This window comes from Misgurnus anguillicaudatus, chromosome 8 (genome assembly GCF_027580225.2).
Source record: "Misgurnus anguillicaudatus chromosome 8, ASM2758022v2, whole genome shotgun sequence".
NCBI lineage: Eukaryota > Metazoa > Chordata > Actinopteri > Cypriniformes > Cobitidae > Misgurnus > Misgurnus anguillicaudatus.
The window spans coordinates 11,816,386-11,843,946 of record NC_073344.2 but is presented as its reverse complement, the minus strand read 5'-3'; the positions used below and the strand labels follow the sequence as shown (position 1 = coordinate 11,843,946).

Genomic DNA, 27,561 nt, shown 5'->3' with positions numbered 1-27,561 from the left:
AATAACTTTGAAGCTGTTATATTAAGGTAAAATAACTGCATAGTGTGTCTTTACCGAAAAAGACAGGGTGGTGTGGGAGCCAGGAAGTATATTGCTATCTGTAATATTGTCAAAGACAGCGTTACAGGGATGCAGGAAGTATGGCAAGGGAGACGCAGCGTCTCGTTCCCTTCTCAGGAAACAGCAGTTACGTTCGTAACCCGAGACGTTTTCATGTGTCAAAGACAACTATGCAAAAAAGCCTTTTGGTATGAATCAACATTCACATACAGAAGATATAAGCATTTAAAGCGAACAGTTTAGCACATGTGCTTAAAAGGATAGAAATTTTATGATATTATCCTACACTACACAGGGAATAATAAGGATTTTTTTTCCATAAAATAGATTCAAAAACACTTTCGGCCTGTATCTATGTATGTATATTTTCAAAAACTTCCCAGGGTCTTGAATTTTTTCCCCCAGACAATCTTGACAATACCCCATAGAATTCAGGTCTGATGAGTTTGCTGGCCAGTCAAGCACACAAAAACCATGATCATTTAACCAACTTTTGGCATTGTGTGCAGCTGCCAAATCCTGCTGGAAAATGAAATCAGCATCTTTAAAAAGCTGGTCAGCAGAAGGAACCATGAAGTGAAAATTTCTTGGTTAACGGGTGCAGTGACTTTGGTTTTCAAAAAACACAATGGGCCAACACCAGATGACATTGCACCCCAAATCATCACAGACTGTGGAAACTTAACATGGACTTCAAGCAACTTGGCCTATGAGATTCTCCACCCTTCCTTCAGACTCTAGTTCCTTGATTTCCAAATGAAATACAAAACTTGCTCTCATCTATAAAAGAGGACTTTGGACCACTGGGCAACAGTCCAGTTCTTCTTTTCCTGAGCCCAGGTAAGAAACCTCTGACATTGTCTGTGATTCAGGAGTGGCTTAACAAGAAGAATACGACAACTGTAGCCAAATTCCTTGACAAATGTGTGTGTGGTGGCTCTTGATTCCTTGACCCCAGCCTCAGTCCATTCCTTGTAAAGTTCACCCACATTCTTGAATGGATTTTGCTTGACAAGCCTCTCAAGGCTGCGGTTCTCTCAGTTGGTTGTGCATCTTTTTCTTCCACTCAACTTTCTGTTAACATGCTTGGATACAGCACTCTGTGAACAGCCAGCATCTTTGGCAGTAAATATTTGTGGCTTACCCTCTTTGTGAAGGGTGTCAAAGATTGTCTTCTGATCAGCAGTCTTCCCTATGATTGTAAATCAAACTGAGAGACAATTTTGAAGGCTCAGGAAACCTTTGCAGGTGTTTCAACTTGATTAGCTGATTGGCATGTCACCATATTCTAATTTGTTAAGTAAAAGTAGTGAATATATGGGGTTTAGTTAAATGTGAGCCAAAATCATCACAATTAAAAGAAGCACTAAGTGCTTCTGTGTGCATTGTATTTATTTTATACACGAGTTCCACAATTTGAATTAAATTACTGAAATAAATGAACTTTTCCATGACATTCTAATTTATTGAGATGCACCTGTACATGTTTACTAACAACACAAGCAGCAGACATTGACATAATATTATTATGCGTCAATTTAAAACCGTAATTTCTCCCACTCATGTTTAAAGAGCATGTTGCAGAGTTAATTTTTCAACGAATTTGTGCAATTTGCTTGTTGGTAATAAACATGTAAACTGTTATCCATTGTATTTTATGTTGTTGGGTATCACAAAACAAAATATAATACGAAAAAGTAGGTACTATCTTACAGTGGTTTGCAATGATTCTCCTTTCCCCCACAATGCATTGCATTACGTCACGTTGGGGAGAGAATTTACCAATGCCCGCCTTGAGAGCATTGAGAGTGACTAAAGAGACAAGTAGTAGACTTCCGTATTCAGATAGCGCAGATTATAGATAAATACATAGATATAAATAGACTAGATATATAGATAGACAGACAGACAGACAGATAGATGTGGCAATCGGCAGAGTCCAAACTTTTCCCGGTGGGCCGGTCTGATAATAGTTATACATTGCGAGTTATATTAGCAACACCTTCTGGCGGCCTGATGTGCGGCCGCTTCCCGCTGGTCAAACTGTGCTCAAAAGTGCTCAACCCATTCGTCAGGTCCAACCATGTCCAGGATTTACAAAAATACGGGGATCAGTGAGTGGCTACTTCCCAAATGGCATAGCCTGTTGGCCTTTGATGAAAAAAGCCGCCGAACGCCTGTTTATTGCAGTATGTATGCGGTCGGATCCGGGTGCGCTGCAGCTGCTGACCACTGCTGCTACATATAAAATTATCATGTGATTCGTTATGATCGCATAAACAATAAAACAAAGCATCCTTTTTTTGGTCCCACTCCACCCCTGCCATGATACATGTTGGCTCTTGCAACCTCTTTCTCATCCTAGTCAGTCGCCAAAGTTCTAATACTACGCTGACGCTACCTTTCATTCATTTCTCCCAAATGTGACGTCATCACCAACGTAAAAAAAAAAAACGTTAATACCAAAAACGAAAAAAGTGGTCTTTAAAACCATTTTTGAGACATTTTAAAAATATCTTAAGTGATTTATGTACCCATTAATCAACAGTGGTGGTTAACCTGCAAAACGCCCTTCAAGCGAAACCAGAGGAACTCGCCCACAGACCATCCCCTCAAAGTAATCAGGACAGAAGCGTTTGAAAGTGAACAAAAGAGACAAATTAAAACACCAGGTGTAAACATGTCTCTTTACTACTACAATTGGATCAACTTGTGATCCAATTGACCAAAACACATCTTATTACCAGGTATAAACAGCCCCTTTGCTGCGTTGCTGGACACGCCCACTTCCTGGCGCCAACCTTCATTTTCGCTTATGTCGGCAGACGTCACCAAGCTTCCACTGAAATGAACGTGATCATGTCGCCCTGCACCTGCTAGTCGCTTGGGATCAGAACGTGGCTTTAAACAAACTGTCGCTTAGCACGGCGTCATGTTGCGTCTGGTTGGGACAAAAATGAAAAATATACATTTTATCACGTGTCGGAGCCTCACGTCGGGTTAGGTCACGGTGTTCACTAGCCCTTTAACTATTTAAAGGGACAATAAGTAGAATTTCCCCCCCCTCTAGTGGTGTAATGTATTTTGCATTCAAACGAATAGTTCTCTCTAGCGCCTTGCTTTTCTAAATGCGTGTTGCAACTTCGGTAGCCTTTATGTAATCACTGATCTCCTTGTCCGTTTCAGCTAGTTCACGTGTTTTGAATGAAAACGCGTTGTGGAAACGCGTTGGTAGGCTAGTGCTTTTTGTCCCTCTCTGCTATTATAGTTTATCAATACGGTGGAACGACATGGAAGCTTCCTTGGACTTACCCCTTCAATGTAAGTAAAGAGAAGAAATTCTAAGCTAACAAAGAAAAGTCAGATCATTGGCAGAGGTCCTTTGACACCAACGAGGACATATTTATGAATAAAGACATTGATTTTGATTAATAAAACACTTAAAACCCTACTTACTGTCCCTTTAAGGAGTACTTTGTTTCTAAAACACAACCAGATCACAACAATATGAAGGGTTTGAATTGGAGGTATATTTACAGTATTGCAGTTAGCAGAATGATCTACATGACCTTCACAGAACGGTGACAGTAGATTATCTGAAGACTCACAAGGGAACCAGCATCAACAATAACAGTAAATGATTCAAGGTGTCTGCCACGCACAAATCCACTGGGTTCTGTAATATCGTAAATAAATGCAGGACCTACAAACGTTCTGCCATTGATCTTCAGGTCTTGATTTATACAATAATGAATAAATTCCCGATTATTTATATTTCATTCTGAAACGCAGTAGTAACATCGAGCTGAATCAGGTAAGTCCTTGTGATTGTAATAACGTTAAGGCTAACAAATACATGCATTAAATGCATTAAAATACACACGCACTGAATTAGTTTTCACCTAATGAATTGGCTTATTTCAATTAGTGGTCATAATCTGCTATTAACCTGAAGGTCAGTTCTGCACTTACCTAAAAGCTGTAATTATTTTCAAACTGGATTATTTTAGCGTGTATTTAATTACACTGATTACCCTTGAAATGCCAGAGCCAAGTCACACTATCTGCAGTCGTGTTACGCTAATATAACTCGCTATGCAAAGAAAGGTCTCACCACTGTCACATTATAAATAATCTCGCCCACACAAAGTCTTTGCATGAATATTCGATCTCAAGTAAGGATTCAGTGTCAGACTGCTTACAACTAGAACTACAACTACAGGCAAATGTGAAATAATACTCCTTATACAATAAAAGCACACGTTCTGCCGTGCATCGTATTACAGTAATATCATGTACAGTAATACAGTATGGCGTATTGTTACGCCACGAGGTAGATGCTGTCAAAACAGCAAAATTCAATGCTCCACCGAGTAGACTTTTACTGTATGTGTGGCTGAATAAAATCCTATTAGCTCTGCACAATTCACAATAAAGGATTTCTTTGAGCGAGGGAACGGGCGCTGGCAGAGCGGTCCTCTCGCATCCTTCACACTTTTATTTTGGGACGTGATGGTGAGATAACACGTCTCTAATTCCAGCATTGGCACGTCAATTCGAGATAATTTTTCAGAGCTGGAGGCCCCCAGCTGTAGTGGGAGATAGTGCTGTGATTGATACACTGGGATTATGACATTGCCATCCCTTTTCAGCTATAAAAAAGCATTTTACAGGAAACAAGAGCCACTGTATTGCTGTCATTAGACGTCACTGTAAATCATGCACTGCGGCATGTACACCTATCATAACAAAAAACCTGACATATCATAGTTGTGACTGAAAATACAATCAAAACCACTTTGAGAAACGAAATATCACCATGTATTTTTGTGCCGTTGCACATTACGGAATGGAGGGCTTTTAAAAAACATTGACTTTTAATGATATTGATCACAAGCTGTATAAAGAAGTGTGTTTTTTTAATTAACAGCTTCCATTTGTCAATATTTATATTGAAATATTTATATGTATAGGTTTGTAAACTTGAATGGAACAGTTCACGCCATAATGAAAATCACTCCATAATTTACTCACCCCCATACCATCCCAAATATAACTGACTTCACAGCTGGAGTTATATTAAATAATATCTTGGCTCTTTCTAGCTTTGTAATGCCATTGAATAGGGCCAAGATTTCAAAGCTCCATAAAGCACATCCATTCATCCATCCACCCGTAATAATGTACATGTATCCCATATGACTCCAATAGTGTAACATATGTCTTTTCTGAAGCGAACAATACGTTTATGAGAAAGAAATATTCATATTTTGAGTGAATTTTACTATCAATATATTGCATAGTCAGTTCAAATCTCACTTTACTATAAATCTTAATGGTTCTTGCATGTCTTGTGACTAGTTGTCATATGCCTGTTTAATTATGTGACTTGCAAAAACCAATGAGATTGACATGCTGCCATTTTAGACTTTTCTGTGTTTCACAGCAAGGGGGCCTTAACAAATGTTCAAGGAGTCCTCAAGATGACTTAAAATTATTCAAAAATAAGACAAAACGGGCATTAAAATAAGCTAAAACAAAATAAAATCTAGTTAGTTTGGTTATTGTTGAAACAAATAAATCTTTAGTCATGCCAAGCTCTGGTGGAAAGTGTGGGTGAGGGGGCCTTCAAATATTGTTGTGGGCAAAGGGGTGGTCTTGAAGAAAAAAAAGGCTGAGAACTACTGCAAAACTGCAAAAAAAAATTTTTTGCATATTTGTAAATTATTCTTCTAAATTTTTTTTGGGAGATTACAGTGATCATGCATCATTTTATCAGCAATTAAAACACTCCTATTTTACTTATCACTCCACTACTGAAATAACTGAAGAGAACCAAAGCTTTAATTAATTAAAGCTAAAAATAAAAAATAAATAAAGCACAATTTTTTTTTAAAAACTGGTGGTCTTCATCCTCTGCTTACAGTTTTTACGCTTACAAACTCTGCCATGTAAATAGGGAATCGGCATTGCTCGAGCACAACTGGCTTTTAAAGAGGATGGGATATGAGACCTCATTGGTTTATTGCAAGTTACGCCCAAAACACACCCATTACTCATTACGAGAATAGGAACAACCCTTTAAGACTGTGTGCCAGGCGCACAGACCATTTTACCCGTCGTTAAACTAGCAAAATTAAAGCACATTCTGTGAAAATATAACCTTGATATCTTTAAAGGGACACTCAACTTTTTTTGAAAATATGCTCATTTTCAACCCATTCTCACTCCCCAAGGCGTCAAAACCCCAAGCGACATAGGTAAAAAATTTGGAACAAAAACTGAGTTGTTACCGTCCAGAAGCGGCATGATCCTGCCAATCGTCGCATAACGTGACGGCATCACCTTCCGGGATTCCCATTCGTCTATATCCGACGCGGAGGGATTAGCATGAAAGCAACGGAGTTCCCATTTCATCGATGTAGTGATGCATAGGGGCACCCTTCACGTCTTCATACTGACGCTAAAGGCGTTTGAACATGCTTCAGATTTTGACGCCTTGGGGAGTGAGAATGTGTTGTCATTTTCCAGTTCCCCAATGGGTAAACATTTGATTTGTACCTTTTTGGAATCCATTCAGCTGATCTCCGGGTCTGGCAGTACCACTTTTAGCATAGCTTAGCACATTGAATTTGAATTATCCATTGAATTTGATTAGACCATTAGCATCGTGCTAAAAATAACCAAAGAGTTCGGATATTTTTCCTATTTAAAACTTCTGTAGTAATCGTGTACTAGACCGACTGAAAATTAAAAGTTAAGATTTTCTTGGCAGATATGGCTAGGAACTATACTCTCATTCTGGCGTAATAATCAAGGACTTTGCTGCTGTAACATGGCTGCAGGAGGCGCAATGATATTACGCAGCAGCCCAAAATAGTCCCCTTCGTAACTTTCAATGGCAGGGGACTATTTTCGGGCACTGCGTAATATCACTACGCCTGCTGCAGCCATGTTACAGCAGCAAAGTCCTTTATTATTATGCCAGAATGAGAGTATAGTTCAGCCATATCTGGCTAGAAAATCGCAATTTTTTCCCCGTCTGCCTTAGGACACATTGTAACTACAGAAGAGTCAAGTTTTAAATAGGAAAAATATCCAAACTCTTTTTGGTTATTTTTTAGCGCGATGCTAATGGTCTAATCAGATTAAATGGATTGTGCTAAGCTATGCTAAAAGTGCTAGTGCCAGACCCGGAGATCAGCTGAATGGATTCCAAAACGGTACAAATCAAATATTGACTATATAATATTGACTGAGTAAGGTCAAGTCAAAGATTGAAATCATAGTGAAATGAATAGTTGAAATCAAACATTGATGCTCCTTATACAGTAATTACTGCAGATTATAAGGCTTTAGCCTGGATTTCACAGGCAGGGTCACCTATATTTTTAAGTTGGTTAATAAGTGTTAAGTACAGTTGGCTTTAATGGTCGTAAGTGGCAAAATCATCAAAAGATAAAGATTGAATAAAATGAAATGGTACATGAAAAAATTCCATGAATTCAAGTGTTGCTAAATTTGAAAATGGGACTCAGTGATATGCAGAACAGTGTAAAAAAGTGCCTATGAAATGAATAAATTGCTCTTTGAACAGCAGACTCAGCACCGGACTGTTCCTCTATCTTCCCAGCTTCAGTCCTCATTAGAGAGTGTCAATACAATCGACAGGGAGGAGATGTGATATGACTTATGACTTCATCCCTGTCATTGAACCAGCACCATTGAAATCCTGACATTTCCAAGTGGTTATCTACCCATTAGTCTGTGTTTGCGTGATAGTAAAAGGAGCCGTCGTTTGATGGTCTGAACGCCACATTTATTCCAGCGTACGAGTGGGGTGTCTGATTTATGTGCTCTTGCTGTGGTGTGATTCAGCATATGCTATATACGCAGACAAAGAGATTAATGATCCCAGTGGCCGCAGATGAGACAAAACGACTTAAAAGATAAAAAAAGGAAGAGAAACTGTCAAGTGTTTTTTCACTGTATTCGGTGGAGGGGGCAGATATCCTCACCAAGAGCATGATGGGTAAAGTCAGTATAATTCATTAATGCTTGGAGTGCTCATTACTGTCTTTTCACACTTTGAGAGACTCATTACCTGCATAATAGAAGACTCCATATAACACTGAGACCATTCCTCACTGAAAATTAATCATTCTATCCCAGACAAAAAAGGGAATTCTCTCGTTAAATATTAAGAAACTCCAGTACCATGAATCCAAATCTAATTTCAACCATAGCGACATTTGGAGATGCAGAAGAAAGACTAGCGAAAGCTGCACCTGCCTTCTTGCAAGACAATGAGAGAAATGTTGATTACAAATCCTCTAAAGGGATGTTCCACGAGTGACAATATTACGTCTAATAAAAAACTACAATATAATTTGAAACTAATATAAATTATGGCTAGCATAATGAGTAATACAATGGATTGTGGTGATACAACCAACCTCTACCTGTATTAAAGCGGTACGCAACCAAATATCAAAATTACCCCATGATTTACTCACCCTCAGGCAATCCGAGGTACACATGTCCATCATCTTTTAGACAAACACATTTGGGGCCCTATTTTAATGATCTAAGCGCATTGTCTAAAGCGCACGGTCTAAATGGCCGTGTCCGATGCCACTTTTGCTAATTTAACGACGGGAAAAATGGTTTGTGCGTCGAGCGCGCGGTCGAAAAAGGTTGTTCCTATTTTCCTAATGAGTAATGGGTGTATTTTGGGCGTAACGCGAAATAATCCAATGACAGTCTCATTTCTTATCCCCTTTAAAAGCAAGTTGCGCTGGCAGTATGTCTAATTCCTATTTAGATGACGGACTTTGTAACCTGGAAAACTAAGCGGAAGAAGATGAGTCCTAGTTTAAGAATAATGTTAAGTTGTTTTCATTTTTATTGAAATTTAAATTTTTTGGATTAAAACCTTTAAAAGCCTTTTTCTTTCAGTCATAGAAGTACAAATAGCAGGCTTTAAATTACTGTAAATGTATTGATATCCTACATAATCATTGTAATCTCATAAAATAATTTGCAAATATGCAAGAAAAGGTTTGTACTCTAAAAATACAAACAAGAGATTAAAAATTAACAAACGTGCGGAGAGCCGAAGCGTTTCAGCACTCGGACAGCGCCATATGTTTTTTTAAAAAGCATTACTTAAAATGTTTCTCATCTCATCATATCCACAGGCACAGAGTCATCATATACAATAAATCCGTAGGGTAGCATTTAAAAAACATTTAAAAAAAGATGCATTTGTTTAAGGCAAAGCATTTATTTACTTACCAGGCTACAGGTAAAGCAGCTGTTTATGTCTTCTTACGTCTCATAATCGGTCCTCATTTATGTCCAAGAGACTCAATAATAATCTTTTACATTTCAATCCTTTAATCTTTCATATTTAAAAGCCTTTTTGTGCTACTGGGCATTCATGTATGTGATAAGCAAACCCGCGTTGTCGTCCCGTTTATAGGCGCATATTAGTAATGCGCTCTTTAAATAACAAAAAACATATTGCGCCATTGACTTTAAACTTTAGACCAGGTTTTTGTTGGTCAATAACGTAGTCTATTTTAGTTCCCTCAAAATAGCATCGCACCAACAATGCAATGCGCCTGAACACACCTCGTTTTTAGACCAGAACGCCCATGGGCGCAACATTGGGCGCAAATGCATATGCTATTTAAACAACGTGGCGCTAAATGTGAAAATGATCATTGCGCCGTGTTGAAACTAGCCAAAGACACTTGCGTCGCACATTGCACTGCATTGCACCATGTGTATGATAGAGCCCTTGGAGTTATTTTAGTAAATGCCCTTGCTTTTCCAAGCTTATAACGGGAACAACTTCTGAAATGTGCATCCATCCTTCACAGAAGTAACCCACAAGGCGTTAATAAAGGTATTTTGCTAAAACTCTCTTGTGAATCGCGTTAGTCCAAGATGGCGCCATTACCACATGCTAGTTTTTACAGTTTATAAAGTTTGAAATATGGATATTTTTCTTACACAATCACATTGATTACCCAAAGAAAACCTTTATTAACCCATTGGAGCTGTGTGGATTACCTCTGTGAAGGATGAATGCACTTTTTGGGGGTTTAAAGTCAAAAGTGATTCCCTGATCCCTGTTTTCTACCATTATTAAGCTTAATAAAAGCTTATTTTTACTAAAATAACTCCAAATGTGCTTGTCTGAAAGATGATGGACATATGTATCTCGGTTTGCTTGAGGGTGAGTAAATCTTGGGGTAATATTTGGCTGGAGTATGCTTTAACTATTTTTGCATGAATACACAAATCTGGCAATTCTGTCTTAAATCAAAGTTAGTAACTTCTTGTTCATAGAAATGCTGTTTGAAAGCAATGTCACACAAAACAGCTCACTGCTGTAGGTTTTGAAACAAAGCTTGTATTTCTAGTAAGGAAGTGAAAACAATATCACTGAAACGGACAGCTAGTACAAATAAACACAAATGTATAGGTATATAGTACTTACAGTTGACTGTGACTCTCACGGTCTTGGTGTCGGGTGAAGAAATGTCATTTTCGGCACCGCACTCGTAGTCTCCTGCTTGATCCCGAGTGATGTTTGTAATATTTAAATACTCTCCACTTTCATACTTCCTGGCTGTTAACAACAAAAAAACACGTACAAATCTTACAAAAAGGGGGGTTTCTTTCCTGCAACCAACTATTAATTATTAACCAAGTGCTTAAAAGTTTGAACGCTAATTGCGTCTCAATAGCCTGGAAAAATGTAAGCACACCTTCACCCCCCCAAAAAAAGGTTATCAAGGCATATAATTGCTTTGTTGATAAGACATCCAGTGGGAAGCATATCCCCTGTAAGCTTATTCAAACAGAGAAGAATATTATTGCCGTCAAACAGTGTGAGGAAATCGGAACGGTGCCGATATTACAAATATGACTTGAGGTAGCTGAGTAATGAGAGGTAATATAGCACGGCATGAAGCTGCCACGCATCCACTGGACTAAAAATTTCCCTGGGTTTCCCAGTCTAGGACCCATCCTTATTGTAATATTCCTCAGTGAAATCTATTTATATCCCACTTTACGGTGAGGTAAATCTGTCTCATGGCACAGAGAGGTAAATCCTACAGTGACATACGGATAAAGAGCGCCTGAGTCAGCAGAAACCCCACAGAATGCAAAAAGCTATAAGGAGAAAGAGGACGGAGAGACTTTGCAAAGGCAATCGTAACATAATAACAAAAATATAACAAAATTACTATTAACATTACAAACAAACACAAAACAAAATAAAGAAAAAAGAAAAAATTACCTCACCAAATGACAAAAATAATCAGTAATAGATAAAAATACAATTGTATTGTGAGCTATTTATAGCAATACATTTTTTACAGCAAAAATGCTTTTTAAAGTGTAATGCAAGAAAAGCTATAATTTACATCCATGACACAGATTAAGTCATAAACACACTTTTGCTGGAAAGAAAAGGTCAAATATAAACATTTCCTGGGTTAAATTATCCCAAAGGCTTAGTTTATGCCTTTTGATCCAATGCTGGGTTAAAATAACCTTGCATTTCTTTTTTACAGTGTAATACATTTTAATATCAAAAGCTGTTAACATACACAATGAATTAACTCTTTCACCGCCATTGACGAGTTATCTTGTCAATTAAGAGAAAACGCGTCCCTGCCAATGACGAGTATTTCTGGCAATGGCTGCATAGGTGCACTGGAACAATCCTTCCTAAAATGCAATAAACTTTTATTTACAAAGACGTGAAACTTACCAAGTGGTCAGGGGTGTTCATTGATATGCTCACACAAAAATCGCTGCAAAAGATGCTTTCCAACAGGTGTTTTAGCATTCGTTGTAAACTTGTGGACCTATTTTTCCAAACGCCTAACATCTGTATATTCTTCAATTGAGAGCTTGAATAATAAACACTCCAGCCCAGTTGGTGGCGATAATCCACCTTTGCCAATTGCAAGAATAAGAACAAGGTTTCCGGCGTGGAGTAATACCGTACCTCACAGCACATCTAATACAAGTCAAGGGAGTTGGACAAAAACTACAATAAAACCTGTTGGAACGCATCTTTTGCAGCAATTTTTGTGTGAACATATCAGTGAACACCCCTGACCACTCGGTGAGTTTCACGTCTTTGTAAACGAAAGTTTAATGCATTTTAGCAAGGATTGTTCCAGTGCACCTATGCAGCCATTGTAAAGGTGGGGGTGATACAACAAACACCCGAAAATTCTCGGGCCAGCATCATATGTCCAAATTTCAGTCAAAACCGTTCTATTTTATCATAAACAATCTGAAAACAGGGCTTTAAGTGTAAAATACCGAACTTGTTCTTTAAGAGGAACACATAAAAGAAGATGCATGAATAGTAAAAATCTATATTGCTTGCTTATGTTAATGTATAATCATGTTAACAACCTTATTATAAAGTGTTACCATTTTTTTTATTCATCATTCTATTCATTCTATTTTATGCCAGCATTCTAACTAATACTTTGATAACTGTCACAAGTCATTCCCATGATTTCAATAAAGTCTCATTAGCCATCTAAATAATATTACCATGGAGTTAGCCTCTAAATCAGCACAATATGACAACACAATAAATGACAAAACTCTAAACCTTTTCATTTGTATGACATGAAGACACATAGCCCCAATGCACCACAGGACCAACAGAGCAAGAGATGCTTCCGTTTATTGCCACAGACCCTTCACACACTAGCCATGGGTCATCGATCAATCCTTATTGTTGGGCCTTGTTAAGTTTCTAGTGTTAAGGCATTCTAGGGATATATAAATTCACTGGTCTGTATATAACTTTAAGAGTCTCTATACATACAGTACTGTACCTCTGTGTCTATAGTGTGTTGACTTGCACTGACAAAGAATAACATATTCTGTGTATAATAATTAAAAAGGAGAAAAAAACAGATAGAAACAACTAGAAAAATGAGACCCAATCTGTAAAAAACTATTTTGACATAAAATTTTAACAGAAAATATAAGCTTTGACAGAGTCAAATTAAAGTGAAATTAATGATTGAAATCAAACTTTGATGCTCCTAATCTTATAATTAGATTATAAGACTGGATTTCACAGACTGGGTCACATACAGAAACTCGCTAGTATACAAGAACTACAAGTGCTCCAAGTCCAAATTATCATGTCCCTCTGTCATTTGCATACATATTTGAGTGTTGCATATAAACAATTACATCTTTATAGTAGGTAACAAATTCAACAATTGAACAAAATATTTTGGTTTGCGGTTATCAACGAACTGACTTAGATATTTATCTGAGCTGACAAGGTGCTATTTTGTATCCAACGCTTTACAAATGAACAGAGGCAATGACTGTAAAATAGGATAAATTGTATAAACTGTATTCATGCAAAACAATCAACATTTGGCCGGACAAAAATAAAAAGAGAAGCAGGGCGACAGAAGAAAACAAGTAAACGTTATATTATGAAACACATACCTAAAATAAAGGAATTGACGCATGCTTCTTCTACCATAAAAAAATAAGGTTGATATTAATAATAATGGTAAACTGAGTTACAGTCCATTTGGTAAAGGCATTTCAGAAAATTGTTTCTTAACATAATTTTTTTTTTTTAATGTAATGCTGAAACACGTCATAAAGACTGTGAACTATGTAGTACTAAACTGTGGAGTTACATTGTTAAACAGGCTTTCCACATTTCTGATTTTAGGATTTGTTGCTAAAACGGTTGCTTGATGACGCATTCGCAACACATTCTCACTTCCCAAGGCGTCAAAATCTGAAGCATGTTCAAACGCCTTCAGCGTCAGTATGACGACGCGAAGGGTGCCCCTATGCGTCACTATATCGACGAAATGGGAACTCCGTTGCTTTCATGCTAATCCCTCAGCGTCGGATATAGACGAAAGGGAATCCCGGAAGGTGATGCCGTCACGTTATGCGACGATCGGCAGGATCATGCCGCTTCTGGACGGTAACTACTAATTTTTTTTCCAATTTTTAAACCATTGTCGCTTGGGGTTGGGGTTAGACTTGGGGTTTGGATGTCAGTTTGTTTATACTTTTTGTCTTCAGATTTTTAAGCCACTGTTGCTTGGGGTTAGGGTTAGAGTTCTGGTTTGGGTTAGGATGTCTGTATTGGTTTATACTTTTTGTCTTCTGATTTTTAAACCATTGTCGCTTGGGGTTAGGGTTAGAGTTGGGTTTGGGTTAGGATGTAATTTTATGTAACAGAAAGTCGTTCTAACCCCAACCCCAAGCGACAATGGTAAAAAATTTTGATTAGTTACCGTCCAGAAGCGGCATGATCCTGCCGATGATTCTAAAGGGTTTATGATAAAAGACACGCTCACGTTTGCCAGATACTCGCATAATCTCATGCGTACTCAGAGTTTAGTGTTAAGAGAGTGTATTGCGTGTATTTCGTGAACGCGAGCATCTCTTTTATTATAAACGGTTTTGACGCGTGTGCAGCAGGCACTTATTTTGACAAAACACGTGTTGCACATGGTTCACATGACGCAACAAACACATATTTTGAAAAAATGAGCAACACACATGACACTCAGAACACATATTTTGAATTTGCGTCTCTCGGAAGAGCAATCACGAGATGCCACTGGTTGTAAATAATAAAAATGTTTGTCGAAAAAAAATCTGTCATCGTGACAACACTTAGGGACGTCCCATGCTCGGTGACATGAGAACAGACTATTTCCAGCCTTACGCTACTTGCTGTATAGAGACTGGGTCCCATCCTTATGAATTCCAGTGGCAACCCTGCATTTCAAACCTGCATATAACATATATCTTTTTATGTTCCAAAGTAGTAAAAAAAGAAGTCATATGGATATGGAACAACACAGGGGGAGTAAAGGATGATAAATGTTTCATTTTGTGAATGAACCATCCTTTTAAATTACGTTACTAGGGCACCAGTGTGAACATAAGTGGAACTGACATCATATATCCACTAAAAGCAATGAAACCCGTTATTTCAGAGATAAGATATTCCGCACAAAAACATTCCTGAAGCTCATTTAATGGGACACTGCATAAAGGGCCAGGTATATGTTTTTCCGCGTCCAAGTATGCTCACTGCGGCTACGCGCGGATGGCCACGTACGCTGTCTATTGCCATGCATTGTTGTACTGTATGCGTACGGACGACTGTGGACCCTCCTGATGATGAAAATGAACACACGTGAACGGTGTGCATACACGGACGGCCCTAGTATACTTTCGGCTTTAGAAGGTGGTGATGGCGCAGTGCATAAGACACACGCCTTTGGTGTGAGAGACCCGAGTTCGAATCCATTGTGACACACCATTGTGTCCCTGAGCTAGACTCTTAACCCCTAGTTGCTCTAGAGGCGTGCAACCTCGGACATATATAGCAATTGTAAGTTGCTTTGGATAAAAGCGTCAGCTAAATGTAAATGTAGAAGCACAAACATTGTGGGTTCCAGCACCTAGAATCACACATACACTGTCAGAAAAAATGTACAACATTTTCTGTAGTTGGGGTAGTACCCTAAGGTTCCTTTTGTACAATTAACAGGTATACTAAACATAATACAATGTTGTACCTTTTGGGGTACATTAAAAACCTTTGTGTCCCCCTAAAATTTAACTGGTACAAAATTGTCCCTTAAGGTACACAACAGTGCCTGATGGCACTTTTCCATTGCATAATACCCCACGGTTTGGTTTGGGTCGGTGTCAGCTTACCTCACTTTAGCTTGTTTAGCTGTGGGAGGGATTATGGGTGTGCCGTTATTTTGCACTGCCTACTGCTGTGACATCATACAAGTGAGAGCGTGGTTGTACATTCCCATACATTCATTTATTTCTCAGTTCACCACAAAATTAAAATTGACCACCACAAATTGATGTTTGCACATCGTGTTTATCATTACCTCTGTCTCACATGACAGTTTTTGTACAAACACCTGTGTGGCGTCAATCGATGCGCTCCGCTGAGCCTCATTTAAGTTGCATTTATGCGGACGTGTGCGCCGCAAATGTGTCGGCACAAAAAAGTCTGAAAGAAAACTGTTATGTTGTTCCTGATTCTCAACTTGTGGGTGTTTTTCATCACCAAAAGGGAGTTTGGGAACTTATAGCAGAGCAAAGATGACAACATGTTTGCTCGAGACAGCGCAAGCTAGCATGAAGGTAAAGCTAATCTTTTATATTATAGTGATGACGCTGGTAGTGATTCCCTCAGACCAATCAGTGATCTACAGTGTATTCACGTCACGTTTTGGTATCAGCTCAGGTCGCTTGGAACCCCAACTGAGGTGGTATTAAAAAAGTATTGGTACTACGTACTGCACCCAGTGGAAAACCCCCCAAAAGTAAGCTGACCCAAACAAAACCGTGGCATACTGAAAATGGAAAAAGCACCATTAGAGTATAATATTTTACCCCAAATGGTACAACATTTCATTGTATTTTATATTGATAAGGTACAAAAACCTTTTTGTACCTTTATTTTCTTGACAGGGTACTGATAAACACCTTGTAATGCGCTTAACACTAAGGTTTTTTTGGATACATGGTTAGCATCATTTTTTTGCAGAAACAAATTGATTTAATCTTTTGTTATTTAATGCAATGAAATTCATAATTTCTGAACTAAGTATCCAACTACTTTTCGGTGCAAACTAAATATGTTATCACACATAACTGGCAATTGTCACATAAGTGAAACTCTTTTCAGGCAACAGGCCAACTGGACATAATTTATAAATAAGCATTAGCTACAACCTACCGTATTTCTTTCTCCAACTACGATCCAGAGGGATCTTAAGGGATCAGTGATTAACTCACCCCATATAACTCCCTAAGCTCAGTGATTTATTTTCTTTTTCTCTAACAGACTTAACAATAAACCCAAACTTTTCTTACTGATTAAACCATAATAGTAAATTATCTAGTAGTAACATTTAATAAAGAATGCAACTCTCTTTATATCCAACCAACATCAAATCTGTTAGCTGAAGTCTAATAAAGAAACACATACACTTTAGTGGAATGAGGCTTTGGGGACAGAGACTGCACACCGAATTCATATGTAAACTCGCCCCCCTATCCGTCCATAATCTAAACTACTTCCTAAATTGTCTGAAAGTGCACGTCGGGAGTTATTTGAAAAGCTCAAGTGAGACTCGTTCAAGCCTGTGGGAAATGTCACTCAACCAAATTAGGGAAATCATAGCAAGGTTAATCTACGACTCCACATTGGCTCCGTGTTAAGTGCAGCCACAGTAAGCACTTTCCTACATTGTGTGAAGAGCACACAGTACATTTCCTTCAGGTCTGCTCGCCGCTGATATGATGAGCGCTGGTAAAGAATACATTATGGGGCGAGTTCTCAGAAGATCTCGCCGCTAAACCGTGAGACAATACTGCGGCAGGCCAAATGTTGCATTATGAGAGGTTCCCCCCCCAGGCGTTCATTGAGTTGTCAGCAATGAACCATTAACCATCATTCAATCACACACATACACACACATTTGCTCTCTCATACACACCTGAAGCGACTTCATTTTCCCATTCCCGGTATCTCACCTTAACCCTGATAGCCTCCTTATTGTCCCAAAGTGCCACAAAACAATCGCTAAAAATATCTGTCCAAGCTCTTTTAAAAGCCAGGCGCTGAATTGAAACCGTTTGGCGATGTTTAGACAGACTGTCTGTGTGAAGCGCAGAAGCCATTGTTCGGGAAACAATAAAACAGAATTTAGGAAGGTAGAGACTTGAACAAAGGATTGACAAAGGACAATTGAACACTTCAGTGTAGCGGTATCATATGAGAAAAAAAACAATCTGAAGTGTGCTAGTCAGCCGACCGAAAGGTCAAAGTTCTGTATATCCCGAGGCCTTAAATCACAATGGAAAAAGCTTATGAAAGCATGTTTGGGATCAAGCATGCTGGGCCAGACTGTACAGAGAGTATAAGACTGCCTTATAGCCTTAATACTTCCCACTATATACCGTATGAGCCACTAGATCTTCATCTATAGCATTTAAAATCATGTCTATAATGCAATTTTATCCCAAGCATAAAACGTATTACAATAGAGATTGCAGTTTAAAGGTTAGATGAGGTAGCTCTAAATCTGTAGAGCAATATGAAGTTAGCATTTAGCAACGTGTTGGGGATAATGCATTACAAGTAACGTGTATTACGTAACATTATTACTTTTCTGAAGTAACGAGTAAAGTTACGCATAACTTTATAAATGTACAGATTAAAGGCACAGTAAGTAGGATTTTAAGTATTTTATTAGTCTTTATTCATTAATATGTCCTTGTTGGTGTCAAATGACCTCTGCCAATGATTTGACTTTTCTTTGTAAGCTTAGAATTTCTTCTCTTTACTTACATTGAATGGGTAAGTCCATGTCAATCCGCCATAATAATAAACTATAATAGCCGAGAGGGAAAAAAGCTCTAGCCTACCAACGCATTTCCACAACGTGTTTTCGTTCAGAACACGTGAACCAGCTGAAACGGACAAGGAGATCAGTTAGTACATAACGGCTACCGTAGTTGCAACACGCATTTGGAAAAGCGAGGCGCTAGAGAGCACTAATCGTTTGAATGCAAAATACAATTTCACCAATAGATGGGGGAAAATCCTACTTATTGTCCCTTTATTATTTGAGTTAGTTTTTTTAAAAAAGTAATGCGAGTTACTTTCAGTTTAATTAATTTGATTTTTAAAAAATTATGTACTAAATTAAACTGGGCATAGTCACGTAGAATTACGCACTTTATGCATGCGCTCCTGAGCGGAAACAGTTTGAGTCAGAAACAGAGATGGCAGGCCAGAGCTTGACATTTTTGCGATGGAAATATGCAATATACAGAACTTCTCAGTCATAAAAAACACCTGCAAGGCCTACAAAGGGATCAAGATTAAAGGAACACGCCCACATTTTGGGATTTTAGCTTATTCACAGTATCCCCCAGAGTTAGATAAGTTTATACATACCTTTCTCATCTCCGTGCGTGCTGTAACTCTGTCTGACGCAGCCCCCGCTAGCTTAGTTTAGCACAAAGACTGGAAGTGAATGGCTCCAGCTAGCAAACTGCACCCAGTAAGTGACAAAATAACACCAACATTTTCCTCTTTATGTGTTGTGATTTGTATAGTCACACCTTGTACAAATAACAAGGTCATATGAGACACAGCCATCTTTTAACCGTATACATACTGGGATCTATATTCTCAGAAGGCGAAGCACTGCTCACTCCGCCCAAGTAGCAGTGCTTCGCCTTCTGAGAATATAGATCCCAGTATGTATATTGTTAAAAGATGGCTGTGTCTCATATGACCTTGTTATTTGTACAGGGTGTGACTATAAAAATCACAACACATGAATAGGAAAATGTTCGCGTTATCTTGTCACTTATTTGGAGCAGTTTGCTAGCTGAAGCTATTCACTTCCAGTCTTTGTGCTAAGCTAAGCTATCGGGGGCTGTGTCAGACAGATTTACAGCACGCATGGAGATGAAAAAGGTATCTATGGACTTATCTTACTCTGGGGGATACCGTGAATAAGCTAAATTCCCAAAATGAGGGCGTGTTCCTTTAACAACATTATAAAGTGTGTAAATACAAACAAAAACTACATAGGAGTAAAACGTTGTTTTGGTTAACATACTGGGGAGGCTGCAACCTTGTCTGTACATGTTAAATCATCCCTCTTACCTAATCCTAATCCCAATCATAGTGGGGAGAAATTGGGAGTCAAAATTCTCAAAAGGAAGTAAAATTTTGATATGACACAATATGACAAGGGCAACATTTAATATGAGTCAGTGAGTGCTACTATAACCTCAAGTGAATTTCCTAACATTTTCCTTTGGGGCAAAAGCGTTTGCCTGGAAAAAATGATGGAAACCTCTTCATCATTATGAGTTGAAAAGTAAAAGGTCTTTAAAGGTCTTTAAAGCATAGTGTATTTTAAAGACCTTTAAATAAAATGAAAAGGCTACATATATGCTAAGTGGTAATTACAAGTCAAAGGTCTTGGATGACATACAGTTGGAGGCCAGTTGCATTTAGTGTATTTGGCCAATGGTGCTTGGTTACCACCAATTAAATCTCAATTGTAGCTAGACCACTGTGGTTGCAGATTCAGCCCCCAACAGGGTGATTCAATAAATTACAGTAGTTATTGTGGCGAGTGTGATCACGGCTCTCACTGTTATCATGGTGGTGACATATGCTTTAATTGATGCTATGCAATAATATATTTAATCTGATGAGTGTTTCTTTGAGCACCTTAATGTCACAGGGGTTCATTTGTTATTAAAAACACTCAATTTTAGTTCTTTATAAAAAGGAAAATATTAAAATAGAACATTATTTTGCAACTTTTGAAATGCAATTTGGCTATAAATAAAGCTTTCATTTAAAAAAATTAATATATCTATAACCAAGATACTAAACAAATCCAAAATACATTTGTTTTGCTCTGATGTTGCTCTTTCATAGCTCATGAGATTATATTGAGTTCTCAGTTGTGTTTCATCTGTAGTTTTTAGAGTTAGTGTTTTTGCAATGTTGTCTTATGTTGTCTTTACTGAACGGAGAAAGCAAAACGGTTATCCTGTGTTATCCCCCAAACGGTGGGTTTTTAATAAATAAATGACTGCATCCACAACAACATCAAATTTGACCTACAGTACCATACAATGTTTAACACATGTGGTTTTGCATAATTTCTAATTGATTTTAGCATAAATTTAATCCATAGGTTAACTTAATTCAAAAGAAAAGTAATGGGGAAAAACATGTTTGATAACTGTAGTGCTTAAAGTGACACCATGTAATTTTTCAACCTTCATAATACATTTTCAAGACCCTTGTGATAGTACATCGACTTTAAATAGGTTGAATGACATGTCTACCATAGCCTGACGGGGTCTGTATCACTTTTACTCGTATTTTAAAACTTAGGGTTTGTGGTAGTAACCAGAGCACAAAAAAAAACTACAAAATTCGACTGCTTTACGGCATACGTCACTTCCTCCACACAATTTGTTTTAAACGTGAATTTTGCTGGAGGCTTACTTAAGGAGTGTAGAGAGCAGCTTCTATTATGTGACTCTGTGGCACAGTCTTTAGTGTCACGGACCTATGACACGGGCGACCCGGGTTCGATTCCCCTTTAAGGCAATTTTTTTATATAAACTCTTGATTCATACATAAATGCGATGTTCTTTATAAATGACGGCGATTATCTTGCATATAGTTCCCTGTATTCACATGCGGTGTTTGCGTATTTACCTTTCTTTTACTGTGTCTATGATATTTACATTACAATCCAGGATGCAATAGCAGTCAAACTTGCTCAAACTCACACAGTGTAAAACCAAACCCTATTCATTCACCAATCAGATCCGAGCGTTTCTCTCTTCCTCATTTGCTGCGTTCCGCTGTCACTCGCGTGACGTATTACAAAGCGCCAAGCGGCAGCCTTTAGGTCTGCTTGGACCACATCGGTTTACTTGGATTTGGAGCGACAATTTTCACACAAAAGAGAGGAAAAACGAGCGCCATTGCGGAAAATCCTGGTGGCGAGGGAGAGAGAGAGACGATGCAACAACACCTGTTTGGAAAAAGGCAAGGAAACACCTCCGGTCGCCCCTCAACCGGAAGGCCGCAGCCTCCGGAGGTCAAATATGCAGGCTGCATACGTCATCAAGCCTGGTTTATTAAGGTAAACTGAGCATTACATTCGCAAGTCATAAGCATACTGCAACAATTTACGATTAACTAAGTATAATAGTCAACTTTGTAACTGTTAATATTGTGAAATAAGACAGTCTTGATGACGTATACAGCTTAGAAATACGACATCTGGAGGCTGCAACCTTCAGATTGAGAAATGGCTTCTGCCACGAGTTCCTCATCAGAAAGTTGTAACATGACTGCGTTTCTCCCTGTTGTCTCAAAATGTTGATCGTTTAGCGTTTTAAATGTTTAGTTTTTAGTTTAGTTTTAAGGTTGGCCAGTTCCTTTCCTTTGCGACAGTGCTGCGGCGCTTGTGGGCTCTAGGGGTGCTAGAAGTGAAAAATACATGTCTAGCACCCCCTAGTGGCCAAAAAGTTCCATGGAGTGCCTTTAAAGAAACAGTATGTAGGATTGTGGCCAAAACTGGTATTGCAATCACAAAACTTGTGGCTAAAACTGGTACTGCAATCACACAACTGGTGGCCAATACACAACATGACAACATAAATATCAGTTGAGGGCTGCAACTCCACTTTTTAAATGACAATATCCTGGCAGGACCACTGCTGTCAGTGATAAGTATTTGAAATGAAAATGATTTCTCAATGTCTATTGACATATCAGGGCCATTTTATGATTAATTGATATAAATTTCTTACATACTCTTCCTTTAAATAATTTATTACGGGGTAGGAAAAACACTTTCTGACATTATTCTGAAACTTAAAAGGGGGGCGAGGGGCCTCCAAATATCTACAACCGTCCCTGACTCGCGTCATCATTTACTTTGGGGTATGTATCTTTTGGATATCGTTAACATGTACTAATACACACTTACACACCAAAGGAAATGTAAAATCATGAATCGGATAATTGGTGCTCTTTAAGAGAAGTAATTTTCACCACAATAGTTACTTGTTATGCAAGGGGTTAGCATTGTCAGTAAAGCATACTTAAGCTAAAGTATGAAAGAAATTGTGAAATTATTTAATAGTGGGTATTTAGCATACTCTGGCTTCAAAATTAGCATTAGCAAGATAAATTAGTTATTTTATTCCAAAAACGGCATTTGCACCACAGAATAAATGCTAATTCCAGATGTGTTGAAAATGATCCATGTCAAAAAAATATATAAAAAATCAGCAGACTATCCTGTGATATATTCGAAGATAAATTAAGCATGGGAAGAGTTTTAAAGGGATAGTTCATCCAGAAATGACAATACTTTCATCATTTACTTCCCTTAATGTCATTTCAAACCTGTATGACTTATAGGGGTGTCACGATTCTCCAAATCCTGGATTCGATTACATTTTTTATTCTAAGGTCACGATTCGATTCAAATCTCGATTTTTACCTTTTTTTGGAAGCACAAAAAATGCTTTGCCATTTTTGGACTAGACTTTGTAAAGTATAATATCTGACCTTGATCCGGAGATGCCCTGCCATGTTAGTTGTGCTGCCAGTGGAAAATTATGGTACACGCACATACCTGATTAAACGAAACTTCCTGTCAGATGAACATTCCTGTCAGTACTTTACACATTGTCATTTAAACGCAAGCGGGAGTAATCATGAGTTTATATGGACGCGAACTAATATTATGTTGGAGTCCGCTTCTTGTGTTGTAAGTAAACATGCTGCAGTGTTTTGTAAGAGCTTTCTCTGAATTTTCAGCGCAATTGATGAAATAAGATTGCGCAACTTTTACACGCTTGCTAAATGAAACTGCAGAGGCTTAAAATAGCGCTGTACACCGTGTGTTCTCGCCAGAAGTCAGAAAAGACGTAAAACATTGTGTTCAGTACCTCAGATTAGATAAATGGGCGGAGATGCGGTCTCCTGTGGATGTTAAACACATTCAACCACACATGTGCGTTTACACTACAAAAGCTTGGCAAGCCGACCGGACGCGACACTGGGGCGTGGCAGCATCGACGACTCCACCTTTTAATTCTAAGTTTCGAGGTTGTGACTAAATTTCGGTGGATTTCGATTTAAAATCGAAATCGTGACACCCTTAATGACTTAACATAAAAAGATATCTTAAAGAACACTGATATACAAACAACATTGGGGGGCCGCACAGTAGCTCAGTGGGTTGCACTGTTGCCTCACAGCAAAAAGGTCCCCAGTTCGAACCCTGGCTAGGTTGGATGGCCCTTCTGTGTGAAGTTTGTATGTTCTTGTATGAGAATGAATATTGACAGAATTTTTCTTTTTGGGTGAACTATCCCTTTAAGCAAGTTTATTTTCTAAAAATCTAGAAAAATGTCCACTTTTCCCAAAGCTGCATATTAGGTTGACTCAAGTACCTTGAAGGGGTTTGACAAGTAATTTTTTAGAACCACCCCTTTGAGTTTCATTTAATATCGGTCTGCTGTTCTGTCAGCAGGTTTTCTGTAAGCACTTTGTTTAGATGACAATATCAGCAAAACAAGTTAAATATCGTTCATTTGTCTTGAAAACTGCACATCAATGCCTTGAGCGTCAGAAGTAACTGTTTCCATTTTTCCATCACCTCTCGTTCATTGTCAACCATTCTGCCCACACAGAACATAATTAGCTTGAAGAGAAATTGAGTTTTAGTCACTTCCACACCGGACTGAATCTGTGGTCCACAACAAAGTAAAAGTTCACCAAATGTAAGATGTTTGTCTGAGAACCGGGCTTTTGGTAATTATCAAACCTCTCCTCCTCTGGTTCAATAATTTGAGGAGTCTTAAGTATTTGTTAGAGGTTTCTGACTCGCCAAAGCTGTTTGATCGAATCTCTAAAAGCAATTACACCGAAGAAATACACTGGAGAATGAAATAAACATGGGAGCCCAAAGATAAGTGCAGCTGTCTTCAATAAAAATTCACAAGCACTCAGAAATATTGCTGTGCACTGAGTTTTCAATCCGATTTGAAAATGTGCCAGAAATTTAGCTTTAACATCTGAAAATAAACTGTAAGGTAAGGATGAGCTTGATGAATAGTCACATGTTGTTTACACTCTCTGCTAAACTTAATATAAAAGGTAAAATAACAAGTCTATTTTTAAAAGCACAGCAAATTATGTGATGATTGATTAAAAGCCTTTTTATATACCCGATTTATAGTACCCTATTACCATATTATTATTCAACATGGGCACATGGTTATACCGTTTTAATATTTAATAAAGCTAAACAATTTCTTGAATATAACATGTACGTAGGCTTGACATTTCATTTAGACTTCATCTCACGTGGAGGTGGATTAATTAAAAAAATATGAAAATAATAGATAAAAACGAATAAAATTAAAGCTTTATGCTTTACATTTAGTTTATATGCCACATTGTTATGACAGGTTGATTTTATGTAACTTCAAGGTTTATTATACCCTTTAATGATCATTTTATATTATATATTAATTTAAATGGATATGAACTCACCTGATGGGGTGATGTGTCTCCAAGAGATTTTAGGCTCTGGTTTCCCACTGGCTGTGCAGATGAGCGAAACATTACTGCCTTCGTTTACCGTTATATCCGATGAAATGTCATAGATTTTGGGAGGAACTGTGAAACAAACCAAAGAGATACTGTATAAAGCTGCAAATCTAACATTATGCTCAATGCCAAAATCCTGGTGTAATTTATTAACCAAATGCAAATGCATCTGGATTCAAATACCACTTTAGCCCATGAGGTTATATCATTATTGTTTTTTTAAACAGTACTGTAACTGTTCTTTATTTACTGGTGTTTGTTAATGCACAAAGCCCTTTTTTAAAGGACAAGTTCAGTATTTTACACTTAAAGGCCTGTTTTCAGATTGTTTATGGTGAAATAGAACGGTTTTGACTGCAATTTGGACATATGATGCTGGCCCGAAAATTTTCGGTTTCTGTTGTATCACCCACTACCTCTACAATGGCTGCATAGGTGCACTGGAACAATCCTTCCTAAAATGCATTAAACTTTCTTTTACAAAGACATGAAACTCACCGAGTGGTCAGGGGTGTTCACTGATATGCTCACACAAAAATCGCTGCAGAAGATGCTTTCCAACAGGTGTTTTAGCATTTGTTGTAAACTTGTGGACCTATTTTTCCAAACACCTCACACCCGTATATTCTTCCGTTGAGAGCTTGAATAATAGACACTCCAGCCCAGTTGGTGGCGATAATTCACCTTTGCCATTTGCAAGAATACAAACAACGTTCCCGGCGTGGAGTAATACCGTACCTCACAGCACATCTAATACAAGTCAATGGAGTTGGACAAAAACTACAATAAAACCTGTTGGAATGCGTCTTTTGTGTGAGCATATCAGTGAACACCCCTGACCACTCGTGAGTTTTACGTCTTTGTAAACAAAAGTTTAATGCATTTTAGGAAGGATTGTTCCAGTGCACCTATATACCCATTGTAGAGGTGGGAGGTGATACAACAAACATCCGAAAATTCTTGGGCCAACATCATATGTCCAAATTTCAGTCAAAACCGTTCTATTTCATCATAAACAATCTAAAAACAGGGCTTTAAGTGTAAAATACCGAACTTGTCCTTTAAAGCATTTTATGTAATGCAGACACAGGTATTTTTTAATGTAAGTCACTATTATAACGCCACCTTTTGACCGAACCGTATTAAACAGTACATGCTTTTTCAGGCTTAGCAATTTCAGTGATCCACAAAGTTTTATGATAACCAGTCATTGTTAACCTTGCTTAATGTTTGCTGAAAGCTACATATTGAGTAAATTAGATTTGAGTAAATTGCAGCACGCTCAATATACTTAATTGGTCTATGCTTGCATTTCTGAATTCAAAGTTCAATATGTTTTTTGATAATTATTGACAATGGGGCTCCAGAGAATCTTTCAGCTCAAGTTTTATGTGTGATACATAAACCAATGATTATGAGAATATAAAACAATTCTCTCTGTAATACAAGCTGCATGATGTACTTTGTAACCCAAACCATAAACATTTGTTGTATCAGGCCTTTTTATCTAGACTGTACTGAGATCTGCGTTAATTAAGATTTTGATAAAAAATTGGTGATGCTGGCAGTTCCGTTGTTGCATGACATTAGATGTTATAATACAATACGCCTGACATTTTCTGTCACTTCAAATACCATCAAACAGATTTTGCTGAAAATCTTTCTTTTCCCTTTTTTGTCACTCCACTCAACCTTCTTCAAACCTCAATTCCAGTCATCTGGGAGTTTAAGAATAAAAGTCTGACCTCTTGGTTTTGGTTTCCGATTTGAAAAGGCTATAAATGATCAGGGACTGCAAAATCTACTATTCCCTTTGTTCATTTTTGAGGTCCAGCTGTGATTCTGGGCCAATTTGTTTGAAGTGAATTGTATTTCACTTGACCAGCTTTGATTTTTTGACTGCATTCTCTCAGTACAATACCCTAAACAAGACACATTTGTTGGGTGAGACACAACTTTTTACAATTAACTCAATTATCTTTTCTTTTGTTATAACTTCTGGTTAATATCCTTGGTAATCCTGATGCGCAGTCTACCTGCGGCATGCAGGCATAATTTGCTGCAAAAACAATCATACATTTTATGATTATTTAGTGTAGAACAAACAACACTTGTCTGAGAAAAAAGTCAATTTAAAAAAAAAGATACTCACATGCTATCTATATGTTGGTGTACTTCTAAAACCGGGCTCACACTACAAGATTTTTTAAAATTAATTATGA

The 27,561-nt window shown here is 37.9% G+C and overlaps 1 protein-coding gene across 4 annotated transcripts in view; it reads right to left on the bottom strand.

Annotated features, from left to right (window-relative positions):
• The window catches only part of negr1 (neuronal growth regulator 1), a 175,527-nt gene that overhangs the window by 83,985 nt on the left and 63,981 nt on the right, over positions 1-27,561 (bottom strand). For 3 of the 4 annotated variants that reach the window (XM_055212500.2, XM_055212501.2, XM_055212502.2), the window contains exons 3-4: positions 25,283-25,408; positions 10,571-10,702 (exon numbers count right to left, since the gene is read on the bottom strand). In XM_055212500.2, the coding sequence (XP_055068475.1) occupies positions 10,571-10,702; positions 25,283-25,408 (258 nt within the window). The remainder of the gene's footprint in view (positions 1-10,570; positions 10,703-25,282; positions 25,409-27,561) is intronic. The other variant, XM_055212503.2, reaches the window with a different exon arrangement.